Source organism: Pinus tabuliformis, chromosome 4_1 (genome assembly GCF_031772625.1).
Source record: "Pinus tabuliformis cultivar Carrire ecotype Pingquan chromosome 4_1, CPIR1, whole genome shotgun sequence".
Lineage (NCBI taxonomy): Eukaryota > Viridiplantae > Streptophyta > Pinopsida > Pinales > Pinaceae > Pinus > Pinus tabuliformis.
In genome coordinates, this window is record NC_142303.1 from 293,646,000 (window position 1) to 293,664,025 (window position 18,026).

An 18,026-nucleotide genomic window follows, 5' to 3' on the forward strand; every position below is an offset into this window, starting at 1 on the left:
ATGTGACTATGTCCAGAAATTAAATAAGAGCTGCGATGTATGTTAATCTCATTATTAAAGAGATGCTAGGGCAGTCTGATGACTGATGTGCCGAGAATAGGAGGAACGGAAGTTGAACAAAGCATAGAAGAGATATCTGGACGATTAGGGAGACTGTCCTTAGAGCCTGCTTCCCCACCATCAATCTCAACTACATGGAAATATGAAATAAAAAAAATAATTTTCATCCTTAAACCATTATAATAATTACTTACTTTGATAATAATGAAAAATACATACACTCATATATTAAGACTAAATATAATAATCTCTTTCATTAAAATAAATTTACATCTTTCAATAAAACATAAAATTCTGATTATTTTATCTTGAATATTGAATTTCGCACTAAATAATTAAACAGTTGAGAAACTCCATTAAAAATATTTAAAAACCAGTCACCTTTTAAGTTTCTCCATATTTTAATTATCTTGATTGTGGTCCCTTCATTGCTAGATCATCATGATTGTGATGTAGAAGGTAACGAGGATTGTCCAGGGATCAAATGACGTGAATATAACATGTACCATGTGGCATTTTGATTTATGTTTTCAAGAAAGTTGATTTATTTAGGAATTTCAGATTTATGTTGGTTTTGAATTTATGATTCCATAACAAGGTTATGTTATCTAGAGTTTTGGAAAGGCATGTGGATTTAGATAACTAGAGTTTTGGAAAGGCATGTGGATTTAGATAACCAAAATTTTCTAAAAGTCACATTTTTAATAAGAAGTTCCAAACTTCCAAAAAGTGATAGGAATTTTGGATCTTCTAGGTTCCATGAAAAGTGTGACAAAGGAAAAATCTTAAAATTGGGCTATTTTCCTGAATAATGTGCTTTCCATCTGCAAAAACGGAATATTTTAGGTTCCATATTTTATTTTTTGGAATTTATATAATTTTCTTTTGTTATTTAGATTTTTCAAGATTCTAACATCTGCACTCAAAATTTTAATAATGGTCGAATATAAGAAAATATTTAATATTCGAATTTTATTAAAAGATAGGAAAACTAAATAAATAATCAAAAGGGTGAAATTTGGAAAATTGTGTGTTCAATTGATAGATCTAACTAGCTAAAGAAGAAGGTCAAAAAGGAAAGGAACATGTATAAAATGGACAAATCAAATTCTCTGAATTGATGGAAGAAGGTCAAAAGGAAAGAAACATGCATAAAATGGAAAAATTAGTTATTGAACAAATTAGGTCACACCTGGGAACAAATAAGAGTGAACAAAGTTTGAATTGGTATAGGTCTCCCACTCTTATATTATCTGGTATGACACTGCAGTGAGTTTTTATATCTTTCACTTAACAATTTCACAAATTTGATAAATTTTCCAATATATCACCATATCTTTTTATTCCATGAAATCTATAATCACTTAGATAAAAGTTAGAGTCATGCTCTATTCCCCTTACCTAAATAAATTATTAATGTATAAAGCCCATTAAATAGTTGGTGAATAGTTACTTATTGTAAAAAGGGTCTCTTTGTTAATATAGCTCAAATTAATTACTAGATTGTCATTGTAAGTGGGCTCATAAATAGTTAATGTTATATATATATATATATATATATATATATATATATATAGTGAGAGAGAGGGGGAAAATTTATATAATGTTTTTGTTAAGAATTGAGAGTGTATTTAGAAAATTGTTCTATGAAATTTCCCCTTTAAAACAACATGTGAACATACCTCCCAATTTTCTATTATCAAAATATCTTTCTTCAAGTTATCTCTTTTTTTCTTGTTTTCTCTATTTTTGTACTAATTTTCATATGAATTACACTATAATACATTTAAAAATTATTTTAAACCAATCTCTATTACAATATATACAAATAAATTCTCTTGAATTTACATTATTTGAACTATGTTTAAGACAATACTAACTACAATGACCAAATCATAGTGTCCACATGCTCCCAACTTCAAAAAATTGCACGTGTTAACAACGTTCTTGCCCTTTGAGATAAGCCTAGCAAAGTTCTTGATATTGCCCTTTCATTACTAAGAATTTCAATTTTCAAAATATGGCCCATAATATTTCACTTAATGCCCCTCACAAAACAAAATCTAAAACATCAAAGGGCCTGGGGAGATTGGGTATAGAATGGATGGATTACATCCAATGTTTAAATCAGACTGGAGTTTTACCATTCGAAGTAGAGGATAAATTGTGTTGGGTGGGCACAATAAAAAACGGATAGATTGTTGTCAAGGATATGTATTCCAGATTTCCTATAGATATATTTGATGAAAGGTTCAAGTGGTTCCAAAAAATATGGTATTGGGACATACCCATGAAGCTGAAATGTTTTAGTTGGCTAGTTCTCCACAAAAGAGTGCTCACTTGGGACATATTAATACATAGAGGACATTAAGGACCATGTATTTGCTCCCTATGTTAGGCTACCATGGAGGATTCTCTTCATCTATTTTTAAAAAGTCCATTTGCAATTGCTATCTGTGATGGAGTAATGTCACTACTCAACATCAAAGGTAGGTGGCAACAAGGATCGATTGAGGGAGTTCTATCTTCTTGGTTCATTACACATAAACAACACTCCATTATACCATTTTATATATTCTGGGAATCTAGAGATGCAGAAACAAAAATTTCTTTGAACAACAAGAACCAAACATCATGACAACTATAATTAAGATTGTTGCATACTATGGGGAGATTGGACCAAACATTAGAAAAGGCCACAAAGGTAATACCAAGTATATCGATATTTGGAGTGAACGTCCAATTGGCTTCTTTGATGGGGCGTTCATACAATCGAAATGTGAATGCGGGGCTTATATTGTATTGGAACCTGATAAGTTTTATCACTTGTGGTGGGAAGGAGGAAGTGACACAAACATTCGGGCAAAAATTATAGCACTATGGGGGACACTTCTATGTGCAAAATGGTTGGGTATTGAGACTACAAATATATTTGGGGACTCAAAAAGTGTCCTTAAATGGGTATAGGGTTCCTCTCAATTCAATCCTATTAAACTTTCTACATGGATGAGGCATATCCAGATTCTGGAGCACACCCTTCATTAGATTACATATAGGCATGTGTACCGTGAACATAATGTGGCTGCAGACATGTTATCAAAAAGGGGCATTGTAGCAGAAACATGTTTGATTCACTTTTATGCTTTCGAGCACTGTTCAGTAATGAATGAAGGAACTATAGAGATCTTGTAGCATAGCATTTTTGTATAAGTGGATCTTGCTAGGACACAGATACTTAAAAAATAGGGGTATGCTAATAGATTTTCAAAGTGGAATCATAGGTGGATATTGGGGATATGATAGATAATTAGAATTTTGCACTAAGTTTATATTGAGTACAATGACAAACATGTGACATAAATGTTTTTTTAAGAAGGATGTCAATAAAAAACAAACTATAGTAATCACCTTTATTTAATGAAAGATGATTTTTTTTTTGACTCAAAACAAATATTGGCCAGGATTACATTGCTTGAAATCTTCAAAACTTCCCGGTTAAATTTGGTTCTTCTTGACCAAAATATATTGGCCAAGATTACATAGCTTGAAATCTTCATATCCATTAATAAACTGCATTTTGCCAAGTGTTATACCCAAGTTGTTTATTTCAGCCACCACCTTCCAAATATGAGTAATACCCATTTGTGATAAATGACAAATCAGAAGGGGCAGAAAGTGAATGTTAACCATCCATACCCTTGATAGCGTCCAAACCCACCTAAATCCGACAACTATCACCAATCTCCATCTCATTCCAGCAAAAATCCATGGTTTATTTTTCATGATATTACGCCAAATGTATGACACACCCTTATGTTCCTTTGCCCCATCTCTAATCCACTGCGTGGAATCAATGTGATGAAGGTATTCCCTTTTCATGATATTTTACCAAATACAATACTTGTCAAAAAGTTTTTTGTGACCAATGAAATATTAAATGTCCAGTATACCCTAACCTCCACTCTGAATGTCGTGCAATGGAGGACAAACGAACCAAGTGGTATTTCCTTCTTGTACTTTTACCCGCCAATAAAAATCTAGTCGAAACAGAATTTTTATCGATCTGATGTATTATTATTTTGGCAGTAAAGACAAATGGATCTAGTAGACTAACATGTAATCCTGGCCAATATATTCCGGGCAAGCTGAACCAAAATGAACCAGGAGGTTTCATAACTGAGAGTTAAATAAGAAGAAGGAAAAAAGGAAAATAAAAAAAACCGGGCTAAAAGGACGTTTTCAATATTTTTAAAAATTAAAATCCAATGGGTGGTCCGATCCTAAGAAATAGAGCTGCTAGGCCCAAAACAATTCTCAAACGGTGTTAAGAGAAAAACATAAGCCCAAGCATTCATCTTATCAATGCTGAAAAGCCCCACTACCTAAGACGAGACAGAGAGCCCGGAGTGTAAGTGTTGCAACCCGGATTCCTTAATCACTCATCAAAATGAGAATTGTTTTGTTTTTTACCATTTACCTTCAACCGACCTTCAAAATGAGGATTGTTTTCGCTTTTTTAACGGTTACAGATTCACCACGCAGCAAATAACTTAGAAGTTAATCAGTTATTTGTGAAGCTAGTGCAGATCTTGTGGTGAGTACGGTCTATTGTCTTACTCTTTATCTTGGTTATTGATGGGACAGCGTTTAACTAAGTAAATTTCTGTCTACTGGTATACTAAAACAGCACCATTCTAACACAGCATTTCATATACAGAATATGGTTAGAAGGTTGCAATCTGATAAAAAAATACTCAACTCCTTATATCGCTATGCTAATAGATGAATAAATTTCTCAAAGAGATCCTAATATTTAAAATACTCAACTCCTTTTAACAGTAACCTTATATCGCTAAAGCTAAGAATGTTTCACGATGTGATGAAGATGGCAAATCTTAAATCATTTTCCCTTTAAAAAGGATAATAAATTTCCCATTTCTTTTTTTGAAGAACAATAATAAACATTGGAAAGGAGGCCATAACTCTTCAGAATTTGAAGAACATCCTGAAAAAACATGAAAGGAGACCATAACTCTTCAGTATTTGAAGAACATCCTTAAAAAAACGAACATTCTCAATACCTGCAGCTACTTTGCATACTCGTGCACGTAGTTGGAAGAAGACGACTTAGAGAAAAAGAGCTATTTTGCAGACTGGTGCACGCAGTTGGAAGAAGACAACAGAGGGAAAAAAAGACAATTCAGGAATCATCGATAACTTGCATTGCAGGCTTCTTAATGTACTGAGACACAGTATATGCCAACTCTTAGGATTCAAAAATCCAAGAGAAAAATCTAAGAATTGGCGTATACTGCCCCAAAACATTAATGCTCCAAAAATATTGGTATCAACATTTTCAGCAACCTGTTGTCCATGACTGTTGTGACAAACGCACATGCACACGGTCACACTGGGACACCCACGCATTAATTTCTCTCCATGGTCGCCGACACCCACGCAAAGCATGCTGACTTTGAGCCAACTGCCCCACACCTCATCGTGCTGAGTATTAAATAAAACTTTCCGTTGCTTGGTACTTAGTTGTCAAGAAACTGCTAATTAATTTGACCACCGTGAATCAAATTTTACAGGATATCTTTATACGCTGTATTCTGTCATGTGCACCTTTCGATATGGTTTTCTTTATTTCTCCAGGAACTGGTTCCAAAAAATTATCTCTGTCTTTCAGTGAAAAACTTCAGTTTTCAATGCCATTGTGGAGGGTTGCTCTTGTGATTTTTTATATTGTAATTTGAGATTGTAATTTTTGGTTATCTAAAAATGTTTTTAGCTTAAATAGGTTATAATTTTGTTTGGAAAATAATTAAAACTAGGATTTGTACCAGATGTTGCAAAGGAAACGCTCTAAGGCATAAATTGAAGAATGGAAATACAACAAAAAAATATTTTAATAAAGAATAAAAATACTTATAATGAATTTATTATTAGATATTCCTATATATTGCACTATATATTAGCCCTCTAATTGTTTCCCTTTCTTAATGTAACCTTTCACCACTATGGTCACTATAATATCAAATACAATATGTGTCTTAACCAAAAACCATTATGAAAGTCAAAATACTTATATGTTCCATATCCCATATAAACTATAATATACTTTGATCACCCTTGGGGAATTGCAAACCCTTCCAAAATGCAACTTCTAATCACTATTACCATTAAGAAAAATGGCATTTATTACCTTATAATCCTTAAGGGAATAACTCTATTATTAAGTAAACCATAGTGCAATATGATTTTTAACACAATGAATTCTAAAAATTATGACCCCTAGTACACTCTCATCATAAACACATTGTAACTCCTAAAATGTTACAAGACATAAACTTTAATACCTAACACGTTAACTATAACATTAAAACTATAACCTGTATGTACTTAAATTGCCTTAACATAGTGAAGGTAAAGAAGAATCAAGTGTGGCTCTTCAAATTCAAGAAGCAAATATAAAAATTGTTGACTATTATGTAGATGATATTTTCACTATTGACATTGACCCCAAAACCATTTTATGGGAGAAACCTATGGTAATGATGTTGATGGGTACTCATTATTCTCCCATTAAATGGTATAATGGTGGCCTACATTTTGTAAATAATTTAAGGTCTTAATGTTTGTAAACTAATTCTAAACTAATTCTCTTTAATGATAACAACCTCCATAATGTAATTAAGGTAAAATAATCAATTATTTACCAGAGCATTACATGTCAATCTTACTGCATTCATCATTTAAACATATTTAACCCAAAAACTTGATTAAATAAAATATTTTTTGAAAAAGAACGTGTCAACATATCACAAAAATGTACTCAGGTACCCCATCTGCAAAAAGCCATTCACTGTTTCATGAAAGTTTAAAATGTAAAATGTTTAATAGTCGCACCATATTGAGCTAAATTTCGCAATCATATAAAAACTATAAAAACGATGTAGCGTAAAAATAATCAGAAAGAAATCATTTTTTCTCAATAGGTGATTTTCCAAAGATGGGTGTCAGATAAAAAGCAGCAGCTGCTCCTAAAAACCCTAAGCTGTTCTTTACCAAAGGCTCCCAATCCGAAGTTCTCCGCACAATTGGAAGTATCCCAAACAAAGGAAATAACAATAGCCACAGAGGAGAAAGAAGAAGAACCCACTGCCATGAACCCTCCACTCTGCCCTGAGGGCTAAGCCGGGCAGCAAACCCAAACACACAACCCTTAGCAATGGATGTCGCAAGAGTTAAAAAGTACAGGACATCTGTCAAACCAGGCACGTTATTGCATCCCTCTTCCCTAACAATGCATTGCTTGATGGCATCAATTGTATTCAAAAGGGCTGCCTGATAGCCCTCTTCCGATACAAAAAATTGATTCCCATACTTGGCCTACAGCTCACCGAAGGATTGATGAGGAAGCCTGGAACTCACTGTTAATCCTGTAACGAAATTCAACATGTTTGGGGAAGAGATGTCCTCTACTATAATCACAGTCCTGTCATCAGGGCACCAGAGGTCCCTGAAGGATTTGTCTGAAGGAGATGGGGATGGCCCAAACCTTGTAAGGATTCTCGTTTTCCACTCTGACTCATCTTCCAAAGCCTACAACTCTTATGAAATCTTCACTACTTAGGCTGGAGATAAGACCCTGGCTATGTCAATAAAATTGGTGAAGTTGTTGGGTAGCCGAAGATCTGAGACTTTTATTGCTTTCGGCTCTTTTGAGGCCATGTTGGATTGAAAGTCTGAGTTCAGGATTTCGGTAATTGCTAATGATGGTGTCAACTGCACTTGCTGAATTAGAAAGGTGAACAAGAGCATGGATGCCATTGACAGAGTTTGCTTACCCACATCCTTGAAAATGTTGTTTTTGTGTTGTGCATATATCAACTGAGAAATACCTAGGTTTTTGAAGGTGATCTCAAAGGGGTTGAAGTTGTGGGTTATTGAATCTGGTGTACATTGACTGACAGAGTATGAGTGTTTTATGTGATTGAAGGTGGGCTTGTAATTGAAAATGGAGAGGAAAGAGAATGACTTAAAAAAGATAACGCAGCAAGAACTGAGTGGCATTTTAACTGGGGGTGGAGAAAGACTCGGAATGCTCTTGATGGCTGCTTGCTAAGGCTTGAGCTTGAGTTGCCATGAGATACTGGAGATGGGTCTGATCACGAAAGACCGAATGCACAAAAAATATGAGCTACCTGATTCCACCTGTAAGGCCAGGCACACACCAGAATGAACCAGTAGAGTTTGTGAGATTACTCAAAGATGGATGAATACTTCCTGATAAATAATTTGAATTCGTTTCCATACCAAAATCAACAAGGATTCAAAGTGGTATGTTCATTGAAAACAATCTATGACATCCAACTGAATATTTGATAAACATGAATATTTTTGGTGGAATTTTACAGAGTACGATGGTGTTTGAATTTTAATAGAAAAGAGAATTTTTATACACGTCGTTACCCAGGATCAAAACAAAGAGAATAAATAATTGCTCATCCTGGATAGAACATCTCTCTTGTTTTGATTCCTCTTTTATGTCAATCGTGTCCATTTACTGATCAGGAAAACACATTCTATAAAAATTAAGTCATGAGTTGAAAGGATCATGAATCAGTGGCTATAACCTAGAAAACATAAACTGATTTCTGTGTTTCTTGACAGTCAAAACAAATGTTGTTGCATTAAGGATGACGTGATTTTCCAGATATGCATAATAGCATATCACTAAATAAGGAAAACGTGTAGTTCAGTAACTACAAATAAATTCTACAAAGGTGTGAATTGATAGTTAAAATGAAAGTGGAATGACTCCTTTAGCACAAAACCATGATACATGGAATTCCAGTTTTTATTCCAACAGGTTACAATGCAGTTTTTCTTGAAATTAAAGGTAAGCAGATTTTATCTATATGGTGTGAAGAGTAAATATTCTATTGTATGTTTTATTCAATTGATGTTTGTGAGCAGCAATTTCCAAGTACTATTAATTCTTTGTGTGTATACTTCCCATGGGTTTGAGCGTTTCAATATTTTTGCAATGATATGCACCAAGGCTATAAGATCATACCATGTCCAGTACTCTGGGTCAAGCCAATTATATTTTGGTATACCTTGTCAATTTTCTAACTTGGAAACATCTTGGGGTGAAGCATATGTATTTGCAATGACCTCAGACTGTTTGATGTTCTGGAACCGTGATAGTGCCCAGTAAGCTACTCCAGCAATAAAGAACCAAAGGCTCCCAATCCGAAGTTCTCCGCACAATTGGAAGTATCCAAAATGAAGGAAATAACAATAGCCACAGAGGAGAAAGAAGAAGAACCCATTGAGTCTGGAGTAACCACATCCTAAAATAAAAAACAATATAATGCCTGCAATAAAAGGTTTAATTTACACAAATCAAAATGAAATTTATTCTCTGATGAATGTAACTAAAAGCAGAATAACAAAATAACAGGGCTGTTGAGCACAAAGAATGTCAGACTTGGGAACTTTACAGCTAATTACAATCACTACAGAGCATGGTGGATATGTGAAGGAGACCCATTAATTGATGTAGTCCTGCATGATCACTCTCAGTGTTATATCTCCATTTCCTTCGATGCAAACAGTGGATTAATAGTCCCATATAAGAGAGATAGGTTCAGATATGCCACAGGGAGATATGCCAAAGGGACAACCCTTAACATAAGGCTATACTGAAAAAAATTATAAGCAACCATTGCAACCCTCCTAACGATACTAATAAACATGAGTTGCATTTGAGCCCTGAACTTCTGCAAAATAAAAAATTCCCAGACTTTTATATCAGAGTTAAATCATTTTTTCTCAATAGGTGATTTTCCAAAGATGGGTGTCAGATAAAAAGCAGCAGCTGCTCCTAAAAACCCTAAGCTGTTCTTTACCAAAGGCTCCCAATCTGAAGTTCTCCGCACAATTGGAAGTATCCCAAATGAAGGAAATAACAATAGCCACAGAGGAGAAAGAAGAAGAACCCACTGCCATGAACCCTCCACTCTGCCCTGAGGGCTAAGCCGGGCAGCAAACCCAAACACACAACCCCTAGCAATGGATGTCGCAAGAGTTAAAAAGTACAGGACATCTGTCAAACCAGGCACGTTATTGCATCCCTCTTCCCTAACAATGCACTGCTTGATGGCATCAATTGTATTCAAAAGGGCTGCCTGATAGCCCTCTTCCGATACAAAAAACTGATTCCCATACCTGGCCTGCAGCTCACCGAAGGATTGACGAGGAAGCCTGGAACCCACTGTTAATCCTGTGCCGAAATTCAAGATGTTGGGGAAGAGATGTCCTCTACTATAATCACAGTCCTGTCATCAGGGCGCCATAGGTCCCTGAAGGATTTATCTGAAGGAGATGGGGATGGCCCAGACCTTGTAAGGATTCTCGTTTTCCACTCTAACTCATCTTCCAAAGCCTGCAATTCCAAAGCCTGCAACTCTTGTGAAATCTTCACTGCTTGGGCTGGAGATAAGACCCTGTCTATGTCAATAACATTGGTGAAGTTGTTGGGTCGCTGAAGGTCTGGGACTTTTATTGCTTCTCGCTCTTTTGAGGCCATGTTGGATGCTTCTCGCTCTTTTGAGGCCATGTTGGATTGAAAGTCTGAGTTCAGGATTTGGGTAATTGCTAAAGATGGTGTCAACTGCACTTGCTGAATCAGAAAGGTGAACAAGAGCATGGATGCCATTGACAAAGTTTGCTTACCCAGATCCTTCAAAATGTTGTTTTTGTGCTGTGCATATATCAACTAAGAAATACCCAGGTTTTTGAAGGTGATCTGAAAGGGGTTGAAGTTGTGGGTTATTGAATCGGGTGTACATTGATTGACAGAGTATGAGTGTTTTATGCAATTGAAGGTGGGCTTGTAATTGAAAATGGAGCGGAAAGAGAATGACTTAAAAGAGATAAGTTTTATGCAATTGAAGGTGGGCTTGTAATTGAAAATGGAGCGGAAAGAGAATGACTTAAAAGAGATAACGTAGCAGGAACTGAGTGGGATTTTAACTGGGGGTGGAGAAAGACTCAGAATGCTCTCGATGGTTGCTTGTTGAGGCTTGAGATACTTTGTAAATAATGTACCAATTCTCTTTAATGTTAACCACCTCCATAGTGTGATTAAGGTAAAATAATCAATTATTTACCAAAGTATTAAATTTCTAAACTAATTCTCTTTAATGATAACCACCTCCATAATGTAATTAAGGTAAAAATAACTTATCAACATAATTATTTTAAGAGAAAAATCAACCTAACACATACAAGTCATCATATAAATTCAGAGGGAGGATTCTGAATACATTACTTACCAAACGTATAAAACTAATCAATTTGTGTCAGCTTAAAGTCATTTTTCGTAGTCTCCACTCAGCTCCTATGCTGCTATGTACCACAAGAACTCTAAACAATCGATATAGACACAAATTCCAGGCTAGTTTCTTTATCATCAATGAAGCAATCCTTTTTCCAGTGTTCAATATTTCGTTCATGCGCCTTTTTAAAAGCAAGATCGTATTCAATTGACAATAACAGAGCACAATACTCAACACACACAGAAAACAAACAATACACAAATTCATTCATTCATTTATTAAAGACAAAACGCCAGAAAAAATGATGGAACACTACAAAAGTAACGCAAAGATAATTCATTCAACTGAAAACTAAGACTTGGTACAAAGGTCAAACTGTTTTACAGCAGTTCTTTAATTTTCTACAATACTGGTTTCAATTGAAAACTGAGACTTGGAACAAAGATTCAAATTGTTATTCAACAGTTCTTTATTTTTTTACAGGAATAGTTTCAATTGAAAACTGAGACTTAAAACAAAGAATCAAACTGTTTTACAATAGTTCTTTCTTTTTCTACAGAATTGGCTTCAATGTATGGAGCAAAGTAAAAAAGGAATAAAATGAAGTAACAATTTTAGAAAGAGGAAAAATTAGAATGTGACAGGATGTTGAAAGCCAAATGTAAAATAACAAGCGTCTTATTTGATATCTATAAGCTTATTCATCACAGGGGAAGCTCTCAGAGATGGATTTTGACCTTGTGAACTTCTTGGTCCATATGAATTTCACATGGCAAGTAAAACCACATGAGCTATCCTAAAAATTTCAAACCGTTTATATATAACGCATAGGAAATCTAATTCATGTCTAGCAGGACTCTTTTACAATGCTCAACCCTCTGTCACAAACTTAAATTTAATCATACTATCATCCATTCTCACTATTGCATGTCACTTGTATCTGAAAGGCTATCTGTTGTTTTAAATGTGGTACAAATTATATTATAGTTCACAAGCTACCTGCCACATGGTCCTGGCCCTATATATATATATATATATATATTAATGCTAATGGTGGGTATTTGGTCAGCTCATCCCAACTTCCCTTATCTTAAAACATAAGGTGTACCGTAACAGAGCTTCCAGGCGATTAGGAACAGGCCTAAATGGTGATTGAAGTGCAAAAGCACCCTGTTTTAACTTCAGAGTCCATCTGCTCCTGCCTAGGCAAATTCCTGCAACTGGCTCTTAGGATTGCCAAAGCACCGTTCCTCCTATCTTCCAAGGTTGCAATTGCCTTAATATACATTTTTTCATAACTTTGCCTGACCCAAAATTGCTAAAAGAGAATAAATAACTGCTCATCCTAGATAGAACATCTCTCTTGTTTTGATTCCTCTTTTATGTCAGTCTTGTCCATTTACAGATCAGGAAAACACATTCTATAAATTATATTCTATAAAAATTAAGTCATGAGTTGAAAGGATCACGAATCAGTGGTTATAACCTAGAAAACATAAACTAATTTCTGTGTTTCTTGACAGTCAAAACAAATGCTACTGCATTGAGGATGACGTGATTTTCTAGATATGCATAATAGCATATCACTAAATAAGGAAAACGTGTAGTTTAGTCACTACAAATAAATTCCACAAAGGTGTGAATTGATAGTTAAAATGAAAGTGGAATGACTCCTTTCGCACAAAACCATGATACATGGAATTCCAGTTTTTATTCCAGCAGGTTACAATGCAGTTTTTCCTGAAATAAACGGTAAGCAGATTTTATCTATATGGTGTGAAGAGTAAATATTCTATTGTATGTTTTATTCAATTGATGTTTGTGAGCAGCAATTTCCAAGTACTGTTAATTCTTTGTGCGTATACTTCCCACGGGTTTGAGCGTTTCAATATTTCTGCAATGATATGTACCAAGGATATAAGATCATACCATTTCCAGTACTCAGGATCAAGCCAATTATCTTTTGGTATACCTTGTCAATTTTCTAACTTGGAAACATCTTGGGGTGAAGCATATGTATTTGCAATGACCTCACACTGTTTGATGTTCTGGAACCGTGATAGTGCCGAGTAAGCTAATCCAACAATAAAGAACCAAAGGCTCCCAATCCGAAGTTCTCCGCACAATTGGAAGTATCCCAAATGAAGGAAATAACAATAGCCACATAGGAGAAAGAAGAAGAACCCACTGAGTCTGGAGTAACCACATCCTGAAATAAAAAACAATATAATGCCTGCAATAAAAGGTTTATTTTACACAAATCAAAATGAAATTTATTCTCTGATGAATGTAACTAAAATTAGAATAGCAAAATAAGAGGGCTGCTGAGCACAAAGAATGTCAGACTTGGGAACTTTACAGCTAATTACAGTCACTACAGAGCATGGTGGATATGTGAAGGAGACCCATTAATTGATGCAGTCCTGCATGATCACTCCCAGTGTTATATCTCCATTTCCTTCGATGAAAAAAGTGGAGTAATAGTCCCATATAGGAGAGACAGGTTCAAATATGCCACGGGGAGATATGCCAAAGGGACAACCCTTAACATAAGGCTATACTGAAAAAAATTATAAGCAACCATTGCAACCCTCCTAATGATACTAATAAACATGAGTTGCATTTGAGCCCTGAACTTCTGCAAAATAAAAAATTCCTAGACTTTTATATCAGAGTTAAATATTTTTTTCTCAATAGGTGATTTTCCAAAGATGGGTGTCAGATAAAAAGCAGCAGCTGCTCCTAAAAACCCTAAGTTGTTCTTTACCAAAGGCTCCCAATCCGAAGTTCTCCGCACAATTGGAAGTATCCCAAACGAAGGAAATAACAATAGCCACAGAGGAGAAAGAAGAAGAACCCACTGCCATGAACCCTCCACTTTACCCTGAGCGCTAAGACGGGCAGCAAACCCAAACACACAACCCCTAGCAATGGATGTCGCAAGAGTTAAAAAGTACAGAACATCTGTCAAACCAGGCACGTTATTTCATCCCTCTTCCCTAACAATGCACTGCTTGATGGCATCAATTGTATTCAAAAGGGCTGCCTGATAGCCCTCTTCTGATACAAAAAACTGATTCCCATACCTAGCCTGCAGCTCACCGAAGGATTGACGAGGAAGCCTGGAACCCACTGTTAATCCTGTGCCGAAATTCAAGATGTTTGGGGAAGAGATGTCCTCTACTATAATCACAGTCCTGTCATCAGGGCGCCATAGGTCCCTGAAGGATTTATCTGAAGGAGATGGGGATGGCCCAGACCTTGTAAGGATTCTTGTTTTCCACTCTGACTCGTCTTCCAAAGCCTGCAACTCTTGTGAAATCTTCACTGCTTGGGCTGGAGATAAGACCCTGGCTATGTCAATAACATTGGTGAAGTTGTTGGGTAGCTGAAGGTCTGGGACTTTTATTGCTTCTGGCTCTTTTGAGGCCATGTTGGATTGAAAGTCTGAGTTCAAGATTTGGGTAATTGCTAAAGATGGTGTCAACTGCACTTGCTGAATCAGAAAGGTGAACAAGAGCATGGATGCCATTGACAGAGTTTGCTTACCCACATCCTTGAGAATGTTGTTTTTGTGTTGTGCATATATCAACTGAGAAATACCTAGGTTTTTGAAGGTGACCTGGTAGGGGTTGAAGTTGTGGGTTATTTAATCGGGTGTACATTGACTGACAGAGTATGAGTGTTTTATGTGATTGAAGGTGGGCTTGTAATTGAAAATGGAAAGGAAAGAGAATGACTTAAAAGAGATAACGTAGCAGGAACTGAGTGGAATTTTAACTGGGGGTGGAGAAAGACTCGGAATGCTCTTGATGGTTGCTTGCTGAGGCTTGAGCTTGAGTTTCCATGAGATACTAGAGATGGGTCTAATCTGAGCCACCTGATTCCACCTGTAAGGCCAGGCACACACCAGAATGAACCAGTAGAGTTTTGTAAGATTACTCAAAGATGGACGAATACTTCCTGATAAATCATTTGAATTCATGTCCATACCAAAATCAACAAGGATTCAAAGTGTTATGTTCATTGAAAATAATCTATGACATCCAACTGAATATTTGATAAACAGGAATATTTTTGGTGGAATTTTACAGAGTGCGATGGTGTTTGAATTTTAATAGAAAAGAGAATTTTTATACATGTTGTTACCGAGGATCAAAACAATAAAAGAGAATGGATCAAAACAATAAAAGTGAATTTTTATACACGATGTTACCCAGGATCAAAACAATTGACATTTTGAAGGGAAAACTATTTTCTTAATGTGATTAGGCTGATAATCAAAATTAAATTCTTCGTCTTTTGTTGGGAGAGACACTTTGTAAATAATGTACCAATTCTCTTTAATGTGTTGGGAGAGACACTTTGTAAATAATGTACCAATTCTCTTTAATGTTAACCACCTCCGATGTAATTAAGGTAAAAATAACTTATCAACATAATTATTTTAAGAGAAAAATCAACCTAACACATACAAGTCATCATATAAATTCAGAGGGAGGATTCTGAATACATTACTTACCAAACGTATAAAACTAATCAATTTGTGTCAGCTTAAAGTCATTTTTCTGTAGTCTCCACTCAGCTCCTATGCTGCTATGTACCACAAGAACTCTAAACAATCGATATAGACACAAATTCCAAGCCAGTTTCTTTATCATCAATGAAGCACAATACTCAACTCACACAGAAAACAAACAATACACAAATTCATTCATTCATTTATTAAAGACAAAACGCCAGAAAAAATTATGGAACGCTACAAAAGTAACGCAAAGATAATTCATTCAACTGAAAACTAAGACTTGGTACAAAGGTCAAACTGTTTTACAGCAGTTCTTTAATTTTCTACAATACTGGTTTCAATTGAAAACTGAGACTTGGAACAAAGATTCAAACTGTTATTCAACAGTTCTTTATTTTTTTACAGGACTAGTTTCAATTGAAAACTAAGACTTGGAACAAAGAATCAAACTGTTTTACAATAGTTCTTTATTTTTCTACAGAACTGGCTTCAATGTATGGAGCAAAGTAAAAAAGGAAGAAAATGAAGTAACAATTTTAGAAAGAGGAAAAATTAGAACGTGACAGGATGTTGAAAGCCAAATGTAAAATAACAAGCGTCTTATTTGATATCTATAAGCTTATTCATCCCAGGGGAAGCTCTCAGAGATGGATTTTGACCTCATTCCTATCCCTGCCATTCCAGAATCTTTCAGAAAAATATACATACTATACCCCTGGGGATTTGAACTTCTACCCTTTTGCAAAGAAACACAATCCATAGTACCCACCTGGAGTTACACTGTACCGATGCAGCCGAAGAAGTCGAAATCCCAAAGCAGTGATCTCAAGATCTGCAACGGGCTTCAGACTTTCGTTCCAATGCCTGTATGCAGGATATGTCATAATGTTACGTTGAAGGAATTTTCAGAGAAAATGGGTAAGGGAAGAATAGTGAAATTAAAAATTTTATGATACCTGTAAACACAATCGAGAATTTCCTTGATTTCCTTTTCACATTCTAGTGCAAAACAAATACATATATAAATGTATTCCAGTGAAAACCTGAACGAGTAGTACCACAGAGGAATATTAACCAAAAGAAAACATAGCTGAGCTTTCGAGCTACAGCGAAAGTGAAATTAGCCCCGAAAAGCGTGTAAAGCCTGAAAAGGGATTTTTTTGTAGCTGTATTGAGGATGGAAATCCTCCTGAAATGCTAACCTACATCGACACCCAAACCGAATATTTACAGGATAAAACTGCACAGAGCACAACAATTAGACAAGTTTTGATTTGGGCAAGGCGTGGGAGTTTACCTGGAATTGTTGGGCTCAACATCTCAGCCAAACCCTAGACAGAATGTGGAAAGGGGATGAAATCCACCCGAAAAACAGACCCAACATGGAAGCTTTCAAACTTTCTAGGCTCTGCCAGGAAATAGAAAGTACTTTAGACCTGCTCCCATGTCTACCTGACCTTTTTGCTCCTGGTGGTCGTTGTACCTTGCAAGTAGCAAAAAAGAAGGGGTAAGATTAGCATTCGCCAAATAAATTGTATAAAACATAGTGGGGAAGCAACTGAACAAGGTCTTAAAAAAAACACTTACCACATTATAACAACCAACTGCTACAAAAATTTTCCAACAAAACAACTACCCAAGTTGCAAGTTTGAAGTTTGGTTTGCCTAAAGGCTTCTCTTTCTGTACGAGAGAGTGGATGGCCAACAAAAATTATGTAAATCCCCCTTTGATATGGGCAAGCCCTTGTCCAAGCGCAGAGCTCTTCTAGAAGAACCACCGACCATAATCTCATCCGAATATCTCCCGTCAAGCTCCGCGACCCTGCTGGTTGATGTGCTCTCGCTGGTAACAACCCTGGGGTATTTCTGCGTTGCTCAGGGGGTTAGAGAGTTGTAACTACCTCAGCATAATCAAACGACTCAACATGGCTCAATTGTCTAACATATCATCTAATGGTGTAAAGTAATGACACATAGGCAGAGAGAAAAGTTCATTTCAAAAGGAACGCCTTACGGTGTAATTACACTGTGAGTTTAAATTAATTTAGCGAAAAGTTTTGAAATTCTAAATTAGAATTATGGTCCCATAA

The 18,026-nt window shown here is 35.7% G+C and overlaps 1 protein-coding gene and 1 long non-coding RNA gene across 2 annotated transcripts; both read right to left on the reverse strand.

The window, feature by feature from the left end:
• Window positions 1-14,397: 14,397 nt before the first annotated feature.
• Window positions 14,398-14,943, reverse strand: LOC149175437 (thylakoid lumenal 15.0 kDa protein 2, chloroplastic-like). Its single transcript, XM_089421137.1, has one exon. The coding sequence runs from the start codon at window positions 14,941-14,943 to the stop codon at window positions 14,398-14,400; it is 546 nt and encodes a 181-aa protein (XP_089277263.1).
• A 1,952-nt stretch (window positions 14,944-16,895) lies between these two features.
• LOC149175438 (uncharacterized) lies at window positions 16,896-17,801 on the reverse strand. Its single transcript, XR_016258560.1, has 2 exons — window positions 17,524-17,801; window positions 16,896-17,419 (listed from the first exon to the last, which is right to left on the reverse strand). It is a non-coding gene; the product is annotated as an uncharacterized LOC149175438 (long non-coding RNA).
• Between the last annotated feature and the right edge of the window lie 225 nt (window positions 17,802-18,026).

What these genes read in the sequence shown, in the direction of transcription:
- LOC149175437 (XM_089421137.1), bottom strand. Translation starts at nt 14,943, where the DNA reads ATGGCATCCATGCTCTTGTTCACCTTTCTGATTCAGCAAGTGCAGTTG.